Source organism: Rhipicephalus microplus, chromosome 8 (genome assembly GCF_043290135.1).
Source record: "Rhipicephalus microplus isolate Deutch F79 chromosome 8, USDA_Rmic, whole genome shotgun sequence".
NCBI classification, from domain to species: domain Eukaryota; kingdom Metazoa; phylum Arthropoda; class Arachnida; order Ixodida; family Ixodidae; genus Rhipicephalus; species Rhipicephalus microplus.
The window spans coordinates 23,402,331-23,419,839 of record NC_134707.1 but is presented as its reverse complement, the minus strand read 5'-3'; the positions used below and the strand labels follow the sequence as shown (position 1 = coordinate 23,419,839).

The 17,509-nt window shown below is 45.4% G+C and overlaps 1 protein-coding gene across 1 annotated transcript in view; it reads left to right on the top strand.

The window, feature by feature from the left end:
* Positions 1-10,836: 10,836 nt before the first annotated feature.
* The window catches only part of LOC119164278 (Multidrug-Resistance like Protein 1), a 58,031-nt gene continuing 51,358 nt past the window's right edge, over positions 10,837-17,509 (top strand). The window contains exon 1 of the mRNA XM_037416424.2: positions 10,837-11,024. Coding sequence (XP_037272321.2) covers positions 10,986-11,024 — 39 coding nt within the window. The 5' untranslated portion in view covers positions 10,837-10,985. The remainder of the gene's footprint in view (positions 11,025-17,509) is intronic.

Here is a 17,509-nt window from a genome sequence, read left to right as displayed (position 1 = left end):
CGACCAAGCCTCAACCTGTTCTTTGACCCGCAATCTGGTGGTGTTGCGGTTTTCACGATTCTCGACTGCTGATCCGCAGGTTGCGGGATCGATTCCCGGCCGTGGCAACCGCGTTTTCTACGGAGGTGAAAGTGCTTGAGGTGCTTGGATGCACGTTACAGAACCCCAGGTGGACGAAATTTTCGGAGCCCTCCAGGGTTTCCAGACAGCGTTCCTCGCAATCATATTCCGGTTTTGTGAGGTCAGACACCAACAACTGTTTTTATCATTGGCTACTCTTCCAGTCCGGGAATGTACAAGTCACGGACCATGCTTCTGAAGTGGACGCTAATACCGTCATTATTTTTTCAGGAGCTAAGCTCCATGGTACCTCACGATGTCCATCCGGCTTCAATACGTCCAGGTTCCGTGCACCAAAGAGAGGTAGCGAGGTATAGCGTGAAGGCCACCATGAGGTGACATTCCCGGTATTTCTTTGTGAGACGCGCACTGTGATTGGAAGCTGTCTTTGACGTCAGCAGGCGAGTGAAATGGTAGAGAGAACGTTTCTCGTCGTCGTCTGCTCGAGTTTTCAACTTTGAGGACTCATAACTTCACTTTTTGTGCACCAATTTTTTATAATTTTCGTTGCACTCGTCTCAGCAATCATTGGTACGTGTGGCCCGGTGATGAATAGGCTTGTCGCAAAAGTGTCGCAGGGCCCCTTCAAGGAGATTTGCCCCTAAAACCTTGCTCTCGCGAGCGCAAGATAAATACGGCTCTCAAAGATGCGCCAGTCACACACCATTCGTATACGCTGATTTCAACAATAGTAGGCACTCTCTCGATAGTTTTCTCGTGAAAGATAAGCCGTTTTTGATATGGCAATCTGATTATGATATGGCAGATTAAGCAATTGAGGTCTAGTCATTTAACGTCGCCTCATTTCTTCGTCGCTCAGATATGAACGCTTGACGCCGTTATTGTCTGTACTAATTCAATTATTGCGCTGATAAGGATGTGAACAACAGTGGTGTTCCCTGAAAGAGGAAGGAAACAGTTGGGAGAAAGCATTGCGCAATGCAAAAGAAAGAAATTATTAACGAAAGAGAGAGACGACAACGAGAGGCGGAGGCTGGTCGACTACAAAAGAACGTCCCTTAGAATCCCTTTTCCAAGTATACTTGACTCAGTTCAGTTAATCTTCTTGTCCTGAATAACAGGCGCTATATTTACTGTTTCCACTACAAATTCCTCGTGTAATTGTGTATCTGTCAGGTCCTACAGAACACAATGGAAGTGTCTGTAACAAATCTGAAGTGCGTCAACAAATTACCTAACCTGAACGAACATTACAGTGATAACGATGCCGAGACAACTGGAGATAGACAAGCTCAGACTTGCGGCATTCATCAATATGATAAGCGTCCCGACGGTGTTTATAGGCATATGCACACTGTTTGTAACTTTATCTCTTCGCTCTTTGTTGCGCGCGATAACAGCAGGTCGATCGCAGGGACCTCAAATTGAAACCCGAATTCTGAAGATATGAGCGTGATGCTCCTCTAATTGTGTTGTACCCAGCGGCCTCGAAGTTATCAGTTGTTCCGAGAACTCGGGAATGCTGGCTCATTTCGTTATCTCTGTTGCAGGTACATTTCCATGTACAGCTATTCTGGGCATGCCCATCACGGGATCATGGCACTGAAAAATTGCCGTGACCCAAAGTAATATTTAGTTTTGGGTCTATAGGCCGAACCAAATTTTCTGAAACTTGTTACGTTGAATCTCTGGTTCTATCAGAAAGCAGCGTACCTCCCTTGTGCCGATGTAGGCCATAGCAGACGCCTTCAAAATCTATGACGTCACGGTGATTGCAGCGTGAACATAAAGGTGGCGGTGCCACTCGCCTTTTCTTTCTGAGCGACTTTTCTTTCTTGCTTACGAAGCGCATTCTCGCAATCAGCGACATGTCTTCGGTGTAGTAATAGGGCAAATTACTAATAACAGAAATATCGTGTTTCTCTTGGGCGGCCCAATAAATTGTATTGGCGCAACCAATCTTTACCATGTCTTTTTTTTTCTTTTTTGTTGTGGCAACAGGAAGCTAATGACCCTCTTATTACGACTTAGGGCCTCGTCTACTCGATCACGCGACGGCTATTTATTTCGAAACATGTTCGCAGCACCCAGTCGCAGTTTACGTGTCAGAGTAAGTAGAGGACAGGCCGGACCCAGAGTTGTTTTTTGTGTAAGCACAGCTGGCTCCTTGAGCACGCAAAGCACTGAGCGCCGCGCCGACAACTCTTTTCAACGAAGACGCCCCTGACGCCACCTTTATCCCCTCTGAGCCGTCGTATACTAAGCATTTGGCTTCTTGCGATTGGCTTCTTGCGAAGGTGAATGCGCGACACAAAGCTTGGCACGTGTAAGCTTATGACAGAACGTTGATGGTGCACTCAGAATCTGTTCGTTTCTGTTGTTATTTTTCATGTCATCTGTCGGGAGTAAAATTTTTCATTGTATGTCTAGAGGTCGTCCTGTGTGCATCTTTCTGTACTCTTGTTTTGTTCCACTATCATATCTATTCACAATGGTACCGATGAAAGGGAGCTTTTAAATAGAAGCTGGCCAAGGGTATCATGGTATAGTGTTACAGCGTCAGCTCTACGTAAAACGGCGGGGCAGCTCCTCCATTGTACACTGGATGCAAAGACGTAACGTGGATAACCGAGCCACATACTTGCTGTCTTCCAAAGCGCGTGCACTTGGCGACCAATATCTACAAACAAAAGACAGAAAGGAATGTTTTTTTTTAGCTGTAAAGGGGCACTTGAGTCAAATGACAATTTACGTCAGGGTGAAAGCTCAATGTATGACAATATCTAATACGCGAATATTACCAACAGCAGTGCCCTACAAGGTAAATGCAGAAGAGTACATGAACCGCAGTAGTACATTCTCAAAATGATATCAATGACATCAGACAAACCGCCTACATTTATTCACTAGTAATCGATCTAGCTGCACTAAATAAAGAACCTACCGTGCCTCAAGAGACGCAAGAAAGGCCGCTTGTTCGTTTCTGTTTGATTCATGGAAAAAAGAACCATTAGATGTTACTATGGGGAATGGCGCGAGTGGTTCAAAAAAAATGCCGCCATATCCACGAAGTGAATGATGATGAGTGGGCGAAGCTCCGGAGGTAAACCTGGTAAACCATGAATCCTCCGTAAATTTTGCCCACTCGATTTTATTGCAACGCTCCCCCTAGCGTACGTCGCCGCACTATATCGAACGATGACACGCGCCATATGTGGCATCATTCCTATTTTATAACACCTCGCATCTTTCATAATCAACTACATGTACCGCCGTCTAGTTTATAACATCTTGCATCTTTTGGACGGACGGACGGATGGACGGACGGATGGACGGACGGATGGACGGACGGACGGACGGACGGATGGACGGACGGATGGATGGACGGATGGATGGACGGACGGACGGACGGACGGATGGACGGACGGACGGACGGACGGACGGACGGACGGACGGACGGATGGATGGATGGATGGATGGATGGATGGATGGATGGATGGATGGATGGATGGACGGACGGATGGACGGATGGACGGATGGATATGGCTGTACCCTTTAGATCGGGCGGTGGCTAGCGTAATACTTAGAACTGAACGAGAGGTGGCTACATACAGGGGACGCACAGCCCACGCCTTAAGGAGCTTCGCTCCTAAAATTTCATTTTCGCGTGGTTACACGAGACAGGTCATGCCATCTAGTGAGGCGAAGTTGAACCAAAATACGTACGTCTGCCATCTCGGAGCCGATGGCAGAAAATTGGTCAATGGCCATTGTTGCCGCTGTGCCTCCCGCTGCTTACGTTTTGTCCACTGGTGTCGCCGACCGCACAGTAAAGCCAGGCAACGTTGTACGTGGCAACAGTGACGCGAGACGTTCCACTTCTTGAGTCGAGTAATTTGAGGTGTGCTATCCCGATGCATACTATTAAAATGTGATTTTATTTCAAAAGAAGGCCTTTCTTGGCACAAAAGTAACACTACGAGGTTTCTGGACTGCTATTTCAACAATCAACGTCGACATAGTAGTTGCCTTTAGTGTCACTTTAACACGTCACTTGCCGTTGAGCATTTCTGTGTGTGAATTTTTTACAAAGCAGCTTACTAACGTCGAGGTTAATCGCTGCGAAGCGTAATGCAGGTATGTGGCACAGAAACTGGGTAAGCTCCACTGTACTCACGGTCAATTAAAATGAGCAAGCTGTAACAAGGCTAGTGGGTCAAGCAGCTCAAGATACGTGTCATGGGATAAAAAAAAGTTGCACTACTCGCCTATGGTACACTGAAATATGATGTTGTCTATAACTACAGTGTACTAGAATGCAAAACAAACTTTCTGCGCCCGTATAATGATAACGCAATTGTACTAAGCCGTCAAGCTGCTTCATTTCTAACACGTAAGTGTTTATTGTCGGGAACTACCAAGAACTCAGTGACGCATTTCCACCACGAATATGACGTTGATAAAAGGAACGCTAACGAATGTTACAAAAAATGTTCCGCAACCGAGAAAAGAACTTATCAGTGCTCAGTACTCAACGATAAGCACTCGGTGTCCTACCGGCTAAGCTACCGAGGCCCATTCACGGCACTTCACAACCGCATCTTACATCTTGCATGCATTCTCTCTCGCCTTGTGCTCTCTGCTGACTAGGCCAGGTGTGGTTTGTGCAGTGCCGCAGTCTGTGAACGCTGACGATAAGTAATGCGTCATGACACTTTACACTCTTGCGGTGATAGGGAATGATTCGAAAAATATGCAGCTGAATCGGGGGTCAATCGTAGAAGTCAAGGTTAGCGACTAGAACGCTGGCATCGCGGAGTCGACGAAGTAACGTTCTTTGCCTAACTCTTCGCGTTGGCAAGTGACGACTCGTTGTCAAAGTAGCGCAGCTTCCACGTGTACCAAAACTGTTTTAGATGCGGAGCATCTTATACTCGCGCCTTGTAGTGCGCCGTCCGCACCGCTTCTCGAACATTCGACAGCTGACGCGCGCGCATGCGCCGTCGCGCCGTCGCCCACTCTTCCACCATCTGTGCATCCCTTCCTCCTCTACACACCGCGCGCGCTTCACTCCTCCACCATCTGTGCACCCTTCCTCCTCTACACACCGCGTTCGACATCTACAATTCTCCTGATTCTCCAGTGGACGCGCATGTGGCGTCGCGCTTCGAGAACATTCAACAGCTGACAGTGCATGCGCCGCCGTGCTGTATATATGCTCAAGGTCGGCGCTCGCTCGCTCAGTTGCCGCTCGTCGGTTGGTTTGTACGGCGCGTCGACGTCCAAGGTCGCGGTGAAATGAATTCCAACGAATCCACAAACACAATGATCGACGTCCCTTCGACCAGCGCCGCCCTTTCGCATACGTGTGTACGTGTTCACTCATTTAACACCCCCTCCTACAACCACGTTAACCAATTTAGCCATCGACCCAAGTAAGTCGCAATTTAACACCCCATTTCACAACCACGTTAACCAATTTAGCCATCGACCCAAGTAAGTCGCACTTTAACACCCCGTTAACCAATTATATGGTCCGCATCCTCCTCAGTGTTCCCCCGAGGGAAGCTGCGGGCAATTTTTTTACGCCACGATGTGTATCTAGTCTGTAAAACTGAGTAATAAAACTGCTGCAATAAGCTCTACTAAAAAGGCAACTATGTCAACTGGAGAGTGCCGTGCCTTGATGGAAAGAAACAGCCCAGCGGAACCCGGAACGCCAACGCGCGTTCGCAGCTCCAGGTACCTCCGCCTCCCATGTAGCTCACGCACAGTGTAGTAGTGGATGCATTAGAAAAGGAGGATTTCGAAAATGCTGGAAATGAAATTATTGCCCTGAAGTGAAGTCGTACCCACCAAAATATGGTAGCGGCGGCCGCCATCTTACTAGGGGCATGACAAACTCTCGGCGTTCGGCGATTGAAACAAGGAAGTTTATCGCGTACTATAGTAGCAGCAGTTCAGGTGAGTACAACTGCCCCGGGCAGCCAAACGACTTCAATGGAGAAGTCATCTACAAGAAGTCATTTTATTTGTTCGAGATATCAACAGTCTTGCAGATACTGCGGACTCGGGGCATCTACGAAGCCTATGTAAACATACTGGAAGAAATATACAGTGACTCTACAGCCGTCGTAGTCCTTCATAAAGAAAGTGACGAAATCTCAATAAATAAGGGTGTATAAGGCAGACAGAGATGATCTCTTCAGTGCTATTCACCGCGTGCTTACAGGAGGTTTTCAGGGATATAAATTGGGAAGAGTTAGGTCTAAGAGCTCATGAATAGCATCTTAGTAACCTGGAGTTCACTGGTGACATATTGCAGTGGTGAGTAACTCGGGCGTCTCATGATTACTGAAATGGACACGGAGAGCAAAAGAGTAGGTCTGTAAATTAATATGCATGAAAGTGAAGTAATGTGCAGAGTCTCGGCAGAGAACAGCACTTTGATAGAGTTGGCGAGACACTGGATGTTGTAAGTGAATATGTCTACTTAGGACAGGTAATAACTGCGGAACCAAACCATGTCAGTGAAATAACCAGAAAGATAACGACGGGGTGGAGCACAATCGGCAAGCGTTCTCAAATCGTGAATGACAGTCTTGTATTATCCCTCGAGAGGAAGGTATGCAAGAGCTGCCTCTTATCGGTACTTACCTACGGAGCAGGAACTTGGCAGCTAACAAAGAGGGATCAACTTGACACAGCGGCTGATGGAAAGGCAAATGATATGTGTAACCTTAAGAGACGAAAGAGAGCAGAGTGTGTCAGGAAACAAACTGGGGTCAAGGATATCATGGTTGAAACCAAGAAAAATAAATGGACATAGGCCGGACACATAGTGCGTAGGTAGGATAAGCGCTGGTCATTGAGGGTAACTGACACGATTCTCAGAGAAGGCGAGCGCGTGAGAGGGAGGCAGAAAATTAGGTGGACAGATGAGATTAGAACTTTGCAAGTATAACGGGGCAGCAGAAAGCGCAGAACCAGGTAGATTGGCGGAACACGGGAGAGGCCTTTGCGCTGCAGTGGGCGTAGTCAGGCTGATGATTATGAAGCTATATAGGGCTGCATGGGGCTACCGCACTGTGTGTTTTGAAAACGTGTTTGACCATTTCGAGTACTTAGTAGTGAACTATGGGATATCAATGTTTGGAAAAAGTGATGAAGACTTGGAGTACTTCGTACTCTACTATGGGAGAGCATAAAGCCGTACCGTGTGCCTCACACTTGATGAGGCCGTGTCGACAAAAACATTGTAACTTTCGTCAAAAACGCCGAATGTTAGAAATTGTGTGTACATAAAAAGTGGTTGATGATTTATAGCACTGGGTACTTAGCTATGGGAGAGCATGAAGCCGTCCCGTGGGCCTCACACTTAAAGACCCTCTTGATAAAAATTACGCCGTGAACACGTTCACCACGAATAAGTGTTCTCTGACGACGAGTGTGTTTAGGAAATTGTTTAACAATTTCGAGTACATCGCACTCGACCGACACAATTATGGGAAAGCAGTGAGCCGTCACAGCCAAATTGTCATCTTTAGAGTTGCTGCGCAGAATCTATGTGCATTAGAGTTGTGTGTCTTATTCAACTACAACTTCAAGAGAGAATCACATTACCTACGAAACTTTCTTTAGGATATTGACTAGCGTTATGGAGTAAACATGTCTGACTATTGCAGTTTTTATTCATCTGTTGAGCCACGCATTTTATTTGACCTACGTTGTTTGAAAACAAACTGGGAGATTGCAAACCGAAGTAAGGGTTGATCGCACTTGCATTATTTCTTGCGCACCCTGTGTCAGAAACAAAGCACATAACGCCGTGATTCCACGCCACCCGTTTTCTTTTTTTACAGTTGAAGACACTGACACCCCCGTGCTATTTCACAACGACCTTAGAAGAGGGCAGTTGGTTACCCGCGGACAACTGCAGACTAATTCATATGTCAATTTGAGTATATGCTTCGCTAAATCTATCTGGCAACATAAATGCCCGCTGAGTGGAGACCATGAAGCTCTTTTCATGTTATGGCCCATCTTATCAAAAAAAATGTCAGCATATCCACGGGATGAATGATGGAGAGTGGATCAAAGCTGGGTCCGCAGGGCGCTGCCGCGCCGCTTCGGCCCCCGTTCTCGCACGCTGTGATCTTGTCGGCGCCGCCGCGCAGCTTCACGGCACGCTTCTGCCTCGCGCGCTCGCACATCAGGGTTCCGTCTTCGAGCGCGAGCCGCCGCCGCCTTGCGCACACGCTGCTTTGCAGCCTTGTTCATCCGCCGACCCTCTGAACACTCGCGCGTGCCAAAACGGCTTTTATTTTATTACAGGCGCCCCCTAGCGTATGGCACCGTCAACGAACACGCGATCGCCGACGTCTTCATGTGACGTCATTCCTATTTTCTCGCACGCTCACAAATCGGGGATCCGTCTTCGAGCGCGAGCCGCCACCGCGTTGCGCGTATCACACTTGTTATCGGCAAACCGTGAATAATTTGGTGGCCGTGTTCATACGTCGTCTGTCTGCTGTTTGACGCACGGACGGACACAGGGACGGACGCACGAGAGGAGGGACAGATACACTAACAGGTGGACGGACGGACGCATGAACGGATGCACAAATGGACGGATGAACGCATAGACGAACGCACAGGTGAACGCACGGATGGATGCACGAGATGACGGACTCATGGATGAATGCACGAACGGACAGATGCACGGATGAGCGGAAGCAAGAACGAACGGACAACCGGAAGCGCGGACGGAATGGCGGACGGTTCGCCCCACTCATCATCATTCACTCCATGGATATGCTGTGATTTTCATTATTTATGGTACTACAAGTAACGTCCTCTAGTATCGTATCATTGCATTTTTCAGCGTATATGCATTTCGTTATATGTAAAAGTACTGCCCTCTACGGCTGATTCAAAAACTAACGAGAGGTGGCTACAAACGATTACGACGGGATGCTTAGCCCTAAAGAATTGGCAGATCCCACCAACAGTGGGAATCGACGATATGCGAAGCACAAATGACCAAGGTTTCATATGTCACATTAAAATCATCACAATTAACGTTACGAGGCGGGCGTAAATTATGCCTTAGTACACGACTTCCATGTCATGATTATTTTTTTTTGCGCCTGGCATTTGTGTTACTCGTCTATTCACGTCACGCAATACAAAATTTGGTATATGTGAAGCAAGCGAAACGCCCACGAGCACACTATGAGCGGAGCATGTAGTCATGTTTACATGACACGCATGTCATTATTATCTTGTTTGGACATCTCATTTACCTCTGTCGTATATTTACGTGGCGTAATACCACATTTGGTATATGTCAAGCTAGCGAAATGGCCGCGAGTGCATCATGAGCGTGGTATGCAGTCATGTTCTTACTTGTCACGAATCTTATGATTATCATGTTTGCACCAGTCACATACCTTCATCATCCATTCAAGTCACGTATTACGAAATTTGGTATATGTGAAGCTAGCGAAACTACCGCGAACGCATGATGAGCGTGGCATGTAGTCATGTTTTAATATGACATGCATGTCATGATCATCATGTTTGCACCAGTCATATACGTTCGTGATCCATTTACGTCACGTAATACCAAATTTGGTGTATGTGAAGCTAGAGACACGGCCGCAAGCTCATCATGAGCGTGGCATGTAGTCATGTTCTTACATGACACACATGTCATGATTATCATGTTTGCACGTCCCATTAACGTCACGTAATACCAAATTTGGTATATGTGATGCTAACGAAACGACAGCGAGCGCATCATGAGCGTGGCATGTAGTCATGTTTTCACATGACACGCATGTCATGATTTCCACGTGAGGGCCTGTCACTACAGTCACCATGCAGTCATGTCATACCAGTTTGGCAATGTCATGTCAACGAAACCACCGCAAGAGCAGCATGACCATGACATGTAAATCCTGATATTCATGTCTTGATTTTTATGTTATGACTAGTCAGTTAGGCTCGTCACACAGTCATGGTATGCCACACCAATTTTGGTATAGATCCCATTATCCAAACGGCTGGGAGAGCTAAATGTAGGCGGCCAGATAGATAGATAGATAGATAGATAGATAGATAGATAGATAGATAGATAGATAGATAGATAGATAGATAGATAGATAGATAGATAGATAGATAGATAGATAGATAGATAGATAGATAGATAGATACTTTCAAACTTGCCCAAGGTCGCTAAGAAATGATTCGCAATTAAAAGCACGGTGTATGTAGTCTGAACGAATTGAAGTAGTTCCACAGCTGTAAATCGGCAGCTACCCTGTAAGTTTTAGTTGCACTTTGCGTCATCATCACATGCAATCGCGAGCAACAACCCGTTATTTCCTGTTCACTCGTTTGCAGTGAATAGCTAGCGTAATCAGCATTAGTCAATGACAAAGTCTTACCCACCCACCATGCCGTCAAAGATATGTGCATTAGTCACTGACAAAGTCGCATCCACCCACCCTTTCTTTAAGATAAGTGTTTCACGACGTGTGATGCATTGTCGAAACCTAACCTCCATGTAGTCATCAACCGGACGCTAACAGCCCCGACTCAGGGGGGTTATCGCCACGACCGGCGCGCGGCCTGACGCAACGAGTTGAACGAGCGCGGGCATTCCTGACGTCACGCACTCGAAGCCGGCTGCTGCCTTATCGTACACGACAAAGGATGACGACATCTGGCGCTTCAGCGACTGCCGCGGCGTATGGAAGTGTAGCGCTTCCGAAAGTCGCACATTGCTTAGCGGTAATCGCGTGCGGCGCGAGCTCCCATTCGGCGTGCTGGCATTGACAATTTGTGTTTTCGTTTCCCGCTGACTCTATTTCCAGTCGCCAGGCGTCGCATGGACAGGCATGAGTCCCATGGATGCGTTCTGCGGCTCTCGCTTTTGGGTGAGTACATTTTTTCGCGTGTTTCGGCTGCCTGAAAAGCGATTTGCCTGCTTAGACCGCGTCAGATTGCTTCGTGAAAGGCGTTCGGATCAGAACGTCAGGTTACAAAGTGACGTTGATCGCTTCGAACGTCGCGGCAGTGTTCCGCAGTCGGCCCCGCGATGCGCTCGTAGAAAAACCGGCACTCAATCGCTGGTTCGCCCGAAGGCTGATTCATATGGAGGAAAGACGGAACGAGACCTTTATTTCGCTACCGGAAATGAGGAAAACAGCTCTGACATTGACGTTCACGGGTTAATCTGAATGGGTTAAACAACCGACTGGTGCCCTTTTTATTGGGTGAAAGAGCGCCGCTATATTGCCGTCTCTCGGCTTGCTATGTTTTACGTAATTAGCGTACACATAGATCGCCCTTGCACGTGTTGAGCGTGCGAGCCGCCGACCTGGGCTTCTCATCTTGACACACGACCGTGAACATGCTGCGGCTTGTTTTGCGTCGTTGCGCGAAGTCTTCGTACGCCCCCCTTCCTCTGTATGTGTCGGATGGCACAATGAGACACCTGAGAAGACGGCGGGCAGCTACGTCTCGTGTTCGTTTCGTCGGTGCTGTCCGTAGTTTTGCGGCTCGTCTGGGGAGCTACAGCTTCCACCTGTAACTCGTGAATCGGGGGCTTCGCTTTCACTCGTGATCGAACTACCGGAGTGACGGCGATGCGTCGGCAAAGAGTCGGCTGGATCCCGAATTGTCACCTTGCCCTTGTAGCCACGAGAAAAAAAAATAATAAACTGTGAAGAGGCGTAACCGTATTGCAGCAGGTGTTTTCTTTTTCCCCCATCCCTCCTTTGGCGTATGTGCCACCATGTATCAATAATAAATTCGCACGTCCCGGCAGATGCGTCATGGTGTAGTGATAAAAGTCTTATAGTTGTTCATTTCGCTGATCACGCTGCATGCACGGAATCAAAGATTCTGGCGCATTTATTGCTCGGTTCTCCAATCTCGGAGCACAGCGCAAGCATCCTGATGAGTGTTGTAATGCATGCTAGGATGTGGGTTGTGGATACGATTCCGGGTGGTGCACGTGGTAGGATGACAAATATCCCACCGTTTTCGCAGCTGCGATGTACCGTGCAACAAGGAAGCGGTGGTAGGCCTGCTTGTTTGATTTCTTTCGTTTTATTTTTTTTGTTCGCTTCATCTGTTCCGTCCTTGCAATGTTTTTATATGTGGTCGTGAGCAGCTGCGACCGCTTTTACGCAGTTTACTGACATCCGAGTCATTTTGATTTACTCGCTATACTAAGGTCCTATAACTCGGGTAGCTTCGCATTTAATGAGAATTTTCGGCGGTGCGTTTGTTCTGGCTAATGCGCATTCTTGTCAGTGCTGCTTCATGTTTTCTCGCCTTTAACCCCATCTATGGCTTGCATTTTTGTTTTGCAACTTGCTTGTGGCCATTTGGTAGCACAGTTATTGTTAAAAAGATACCTGGACATATTTCATGTCTGGTGCTTTTTCCCTACCCTCCTATGATACCTGAGGCTAAAAGACTGAAATAAATTTGACGCTTTCGAGACCATGCCAATAGGTTTGCATCGTGTGTAAATAAATATGTTTCACATTATCATGCAGCACTTTGGGACATGACCTGTCGTAAGAAAGATGCATGCTTTGTAGATGTTCATTTAGTACATGAGTGTTTACTGTAGCTCATTTTAAAGCCTGTTGGCAGTGGCCACGCATGTTGAATTCGGTTCAAGTTCTTCCCCTAAATGAAACAAAACCTTACTGCTGATGGGTTTAGTCTCAAAGAGGAGGTCGTCTCTGACTCATCATGCGGATGAAGGAAGTTGCAGTTGTGTACCAACTGGTCTTTGAGGGGACTGTCATTCCCATGAATCAAACTCCATAGTTCAGTGCTTGCATAACACTGATACTTTATGTGGAACTGATCACCCTGCGCCATCCCCTGGCGGCTTGTTTCCATTTGCCGAATGAATCGCCTATCATTTCGGGTCAACTTTATTCTCACTTGATGCAGCAACATTCAATCACAGTGAGCCACTGGTTCTCGATTCTCATTTCATGTATTTTTTTTTTTTGTACGGTAGGCATACCTCGTTGCTGCAGGTAGCGTTCAGCATCAATGAAATCAAAATGTTTAACATAAATAAAAATGTATGTATATACAGACAGGGCTGCATAGTAGAATTAAGAGATTCATGAGGTACTTGAAATTGAAAAGAAAAAAAAATATTCATTTACTGATTCGCAGCTGCTGTGTTAATAACAATGACGTATGCAGTTCGAAATCTCCCTAGTTGCTGAACAGTGACATTGGAACCTCGTTGCGTCAGTACCTTTCGAAAACAATGCTCGGCGGTAAGACAGCCGTGTAACAGTTGCAGAGAACTGCCCAACAAAGAGGAAATTGCCGTTCCAGGCTCAATTTAACCATCTTGCCTTGTGAGTCCACTTTCATCACCATGGCAAAACAAAAGCCTCTTACTACGATCTTGGAGTATTTCCAGTCCTGCGTCGGCTGATTGAATTTTATGCCCGTGTACTTCGGTGTTCTCTCGAACATCATCTAAATTGTCCAAATGGCCGATTGGTCATGTTGGTGACTCATGGTTGCCCTAAAATATAAGCACGTCTTAGACAAAGACTGTCCGTGTCTTAATCTTTGTTTACATTACGTGCTTGTATTTAACCTATCTATATCTTCTGTCATCCTTAGTCAAGTGTTTATGTGATTCGTAGGTAGCCCTTGTGCAACTCTGCAGACACCGCTGGCTATCTGCCCTACGCATTTCACAAATTATTCCGGCTATAAACATTTTGTTGACTACAATATCGGCTACCCCCATTTTTCCTGAACGCCTTCTTTACCATTGACGAATATAGCTGAGTATGAGGAGTTTAGTCAAAAGATTTTCCAACAAAATGACCAATGACGACTATACTTGTTACTACAAATATCAGTCCTGCATGGAAGCGACGAAGGCTGCACTTGTCATACTTGTGTATCTCCACACTAGATTGTCGTTCTTGTCCACATTGGCACATTGTGCCTTTGCATTCTTTTCGTTGGAAATTTTTCATTTTATTTTTATGCTGTGAAGCCACATTCATAATCTTTTTTTTTTTGCACGATTAATGAAAGAAAGGAGCCCCATTGAATTGTATTGGCACCATTTTATTGCGAAATAAAAAAAACTCAACAAATTGAGCGTAAAAGACTTTTCAGTAACTTTAGCCCATTTTTTTTTCGGTCTTGAAGGGTCATGTCTATGCTGTCAAGTTCTTGTATCTACTCGCATAGGCTTGTGCAGGGTCCAGCGTAAGAACCCCCCCTCTACCTTGCATTGGTGGAAGACAAAGGAAATCATTGCTAAGAATGTAAATTTACAAAAATGATTGCATGCTTTACCCTCTCTTCCCCCACATAAAGTAGGGACGTAAACAGCGGTTAAAATGCAAATAACAGGCATCCCTGGCCACTGTTATCTTCAAAGACCTGCATGGTGGCCATGTCCCTGAACATTAAAGTAATGATGGAACAGGCCCAATTATTTTAATATGTTGGGCAGGCTTGGCTCCATCCTTAGATGATTGGGGGAGCTGGGTTTCAACGCCCCAATCCCCCTTCCTCTGTACATTCCACTCAGCCTATGTCCTTGGTTATACCCGTAACTCTTTGTTCCACAACTATACATTATCTTAACCTAGAGCCTCTATTGATGCCAATCCATAGCTCTGTTTTTTTCAGCTCAAGAGCAGGCCCAGTTTCGATCTAGGTTCATAGTTTTGTACTTCCATCTCAAGAGCAGGCCTTCTTTCACGCTTGTCACGTAGTTCCTTCTTTCCGTCTGTCAACATCTCGCCTCATTTATGTCAAGATCTCACCTCAATGTGCTTGCTTATAAATGAAACTATAGACCCACAAACACAGGCCCTTTGATGACATTCAGTTTTGTCCACTGATGTGCCTTAATAGCGTCAGTGGACAACAAGAGCTTTAGAAATTAGCCCGCTGATTTTCTACAGTTTGCTTCCCATTTTTGGCAAAATAGTTTCAAATTAATGTTCTTTTGAACTATATAAAAATTATCAAAGATTCCCTTGTACTTTACACACGTCCCTTTTATATGAAAAAACGAAAGAAAGACTTTCCTTACTCTTAAATAGAACTTGGAAACGGGCTTACAGTTTCGACTTTAGGAGCTGGTAAAGTGACTGAAAGTTTTTTTGGGGTACAAGGCTTGCAACCTTCACACCATCTATATAAGCCTTCTGGGGGATAGTGTTGAAGCATATGCGGAAGGAAAAACTCTACAGGTGCTTTTATCCAGAATAACGGGCATGATTGCATTCTATTATTACGAGGCATAAGCTTCTAACTCGATTTTTTTCTTTTTGTTTTTTCAAGTAAGTGGGATTCTGTTTTGTCGTAAGCTGCTGTAACGTAAATAAATGAATCAATTAATGGTTGGAAAAAATAAATGAATGGGTAAAATGAATGAACTAATAACTTAATGAATTTTAAATTAAGGATATCAGCTAAACCTTTCATTTTAACTTTTAATAAAGGTTGTTTAAAAATTATAAAAAAGACATCTGCACCTGTTTGAAATGTATTTAAAAAAACCAAACTAGTTTTCTGTATTCAAGCTAGTTGATACAGTAATGTATAAAGGCAGGTGATCGTAAAAACAAAAACAAAAAACAGGCAGTCAAAAGACGGGCATACAGAAAAAAAAAAAGGTCTGCAGTTGCTTGTCATGCATGGACCTCCTTTTTCTAGATGTAGAACATCTCGTCTGAATTTATGCAGCGAATGATAAGCAGCATGATTTCTCAATCTCAACGTATTTCGATAAGGAGCTCCTGAGGTATTGCTTTTAGATTTTTCTTGACTGATAGCGTCATTGCAGATTTCCCGCCAGTGTGGAGAATCCCGGATGCAAGCCGTGAAGTGTGTTTCCAGAAAGAACACTTTCGCTTGCTTATCTTCTAAATGTCAACACGGTTACAGGGTAGCAGCTCTTCATTCCAAGAGGAAAGAGCTCAGACTGCCGTCCGACTTTCGAAGATAAATCTCTCAAACTCTCAAGTGCATTTAAAGGTCCTTATCTCCCTAAGTGCGTAGGTGACAGGCCGCTGCTCGTTGACTATTGAGAGCCGCAGCTCGCGTGAGGAGCACAATGCAATCTTGACATAGTGAACGGTGTTTGCATGGGGCCTCGCCTTGTCGATTCTCGCAAGCAAATAGTGCTCAGTTTGCGAGTAGATAACCGCAGACATCTTGTACACATGCAAAACAATGTAAAACAGTCAGTACACAAAACTACAAGTGCAGAGTTTTGAATGAATTTCATCTGTATAAATGTGTAATGTTTTGTTCGCAGATGATGTGTGAGAAGTACCCAGTCAGAAAGCACGCACGCTTGAAAATAAACACGCCTTATTTCAGTTGCTGCGGGGAAGTTGCAGTTGCACAGACACAATCTGTGGATACATCCTTCAATGGACTTTAATGTGATACAAGGAATGGACTTAATCTGATTCATTGTACACTGAGAAGTCTAATGTCATTAATTTAAGCATATGTTCATTCATACTAGAGCAAATGAAGGTCTTGGTTACTCTCTTAAATTTCACGCTGAGATCTCCGCACGTGATGTCATGCAGATTGTGCTCTGATAAAATTTACTTCTTGATTTTGGTATAGCTAGTCTCTGGCCTTCTCGGAGGACATGGTATTTCATTTATATCGATTATGAACAGCATAAGAGAAAGTAGATGCCGTCTAAATTCATGATGTCGTGGCATGTGGTGTGAAAATTTGAAATTGGCGTCTCTACCTGCATTCCCTTTTCACGCATTTTATCGCTTACCAAACGTTGTCTCATGGTAGGAGTGATGTTTTGGATATTGTGAATGTGTAGTTTACTAATACATATGGACCCCTTTATAAGAGACATAGATGTAAGCGGCATACCAGTGTGCCCTACATTAAAACAAGGGTTCATAAGAGAACGCTTACGTGGTGATCCACTTATGAGAGGCCGCCATGTAAAATTCAATTGCTCCTCGATGCGTGTCTCTTTAAAAGTGTTCAACCTAACCTAACCTAACCAAATTGTTTTTCTCTTTCGTGTCCCAATGTTTTTGGAGTGTACCTTTGGAAATGCATTAGAAATGGGTGTGAGCATGTTGCATAAGCTTATGGGCAGCTGTTTCTTACAACGCTGCGTGTCGCGAATGTTCATTGACCCTTCTCGTTCCGTCATGTGCTTGCTGGGTTTGCAGTTCCTCACTTCCACGTGTTTCAATTAGTTTTGCAGAGCCTAGCAGCGTTATTGCAGAGTGCAGTCACGCTAACATGAACCATGAAGAGATAACGAAGTGATGACTTTCTGGACAATGGTCTATTAAAATTACTTTCTGAGAAAACATGTTGTGAAAGTTCAGGAATTTTC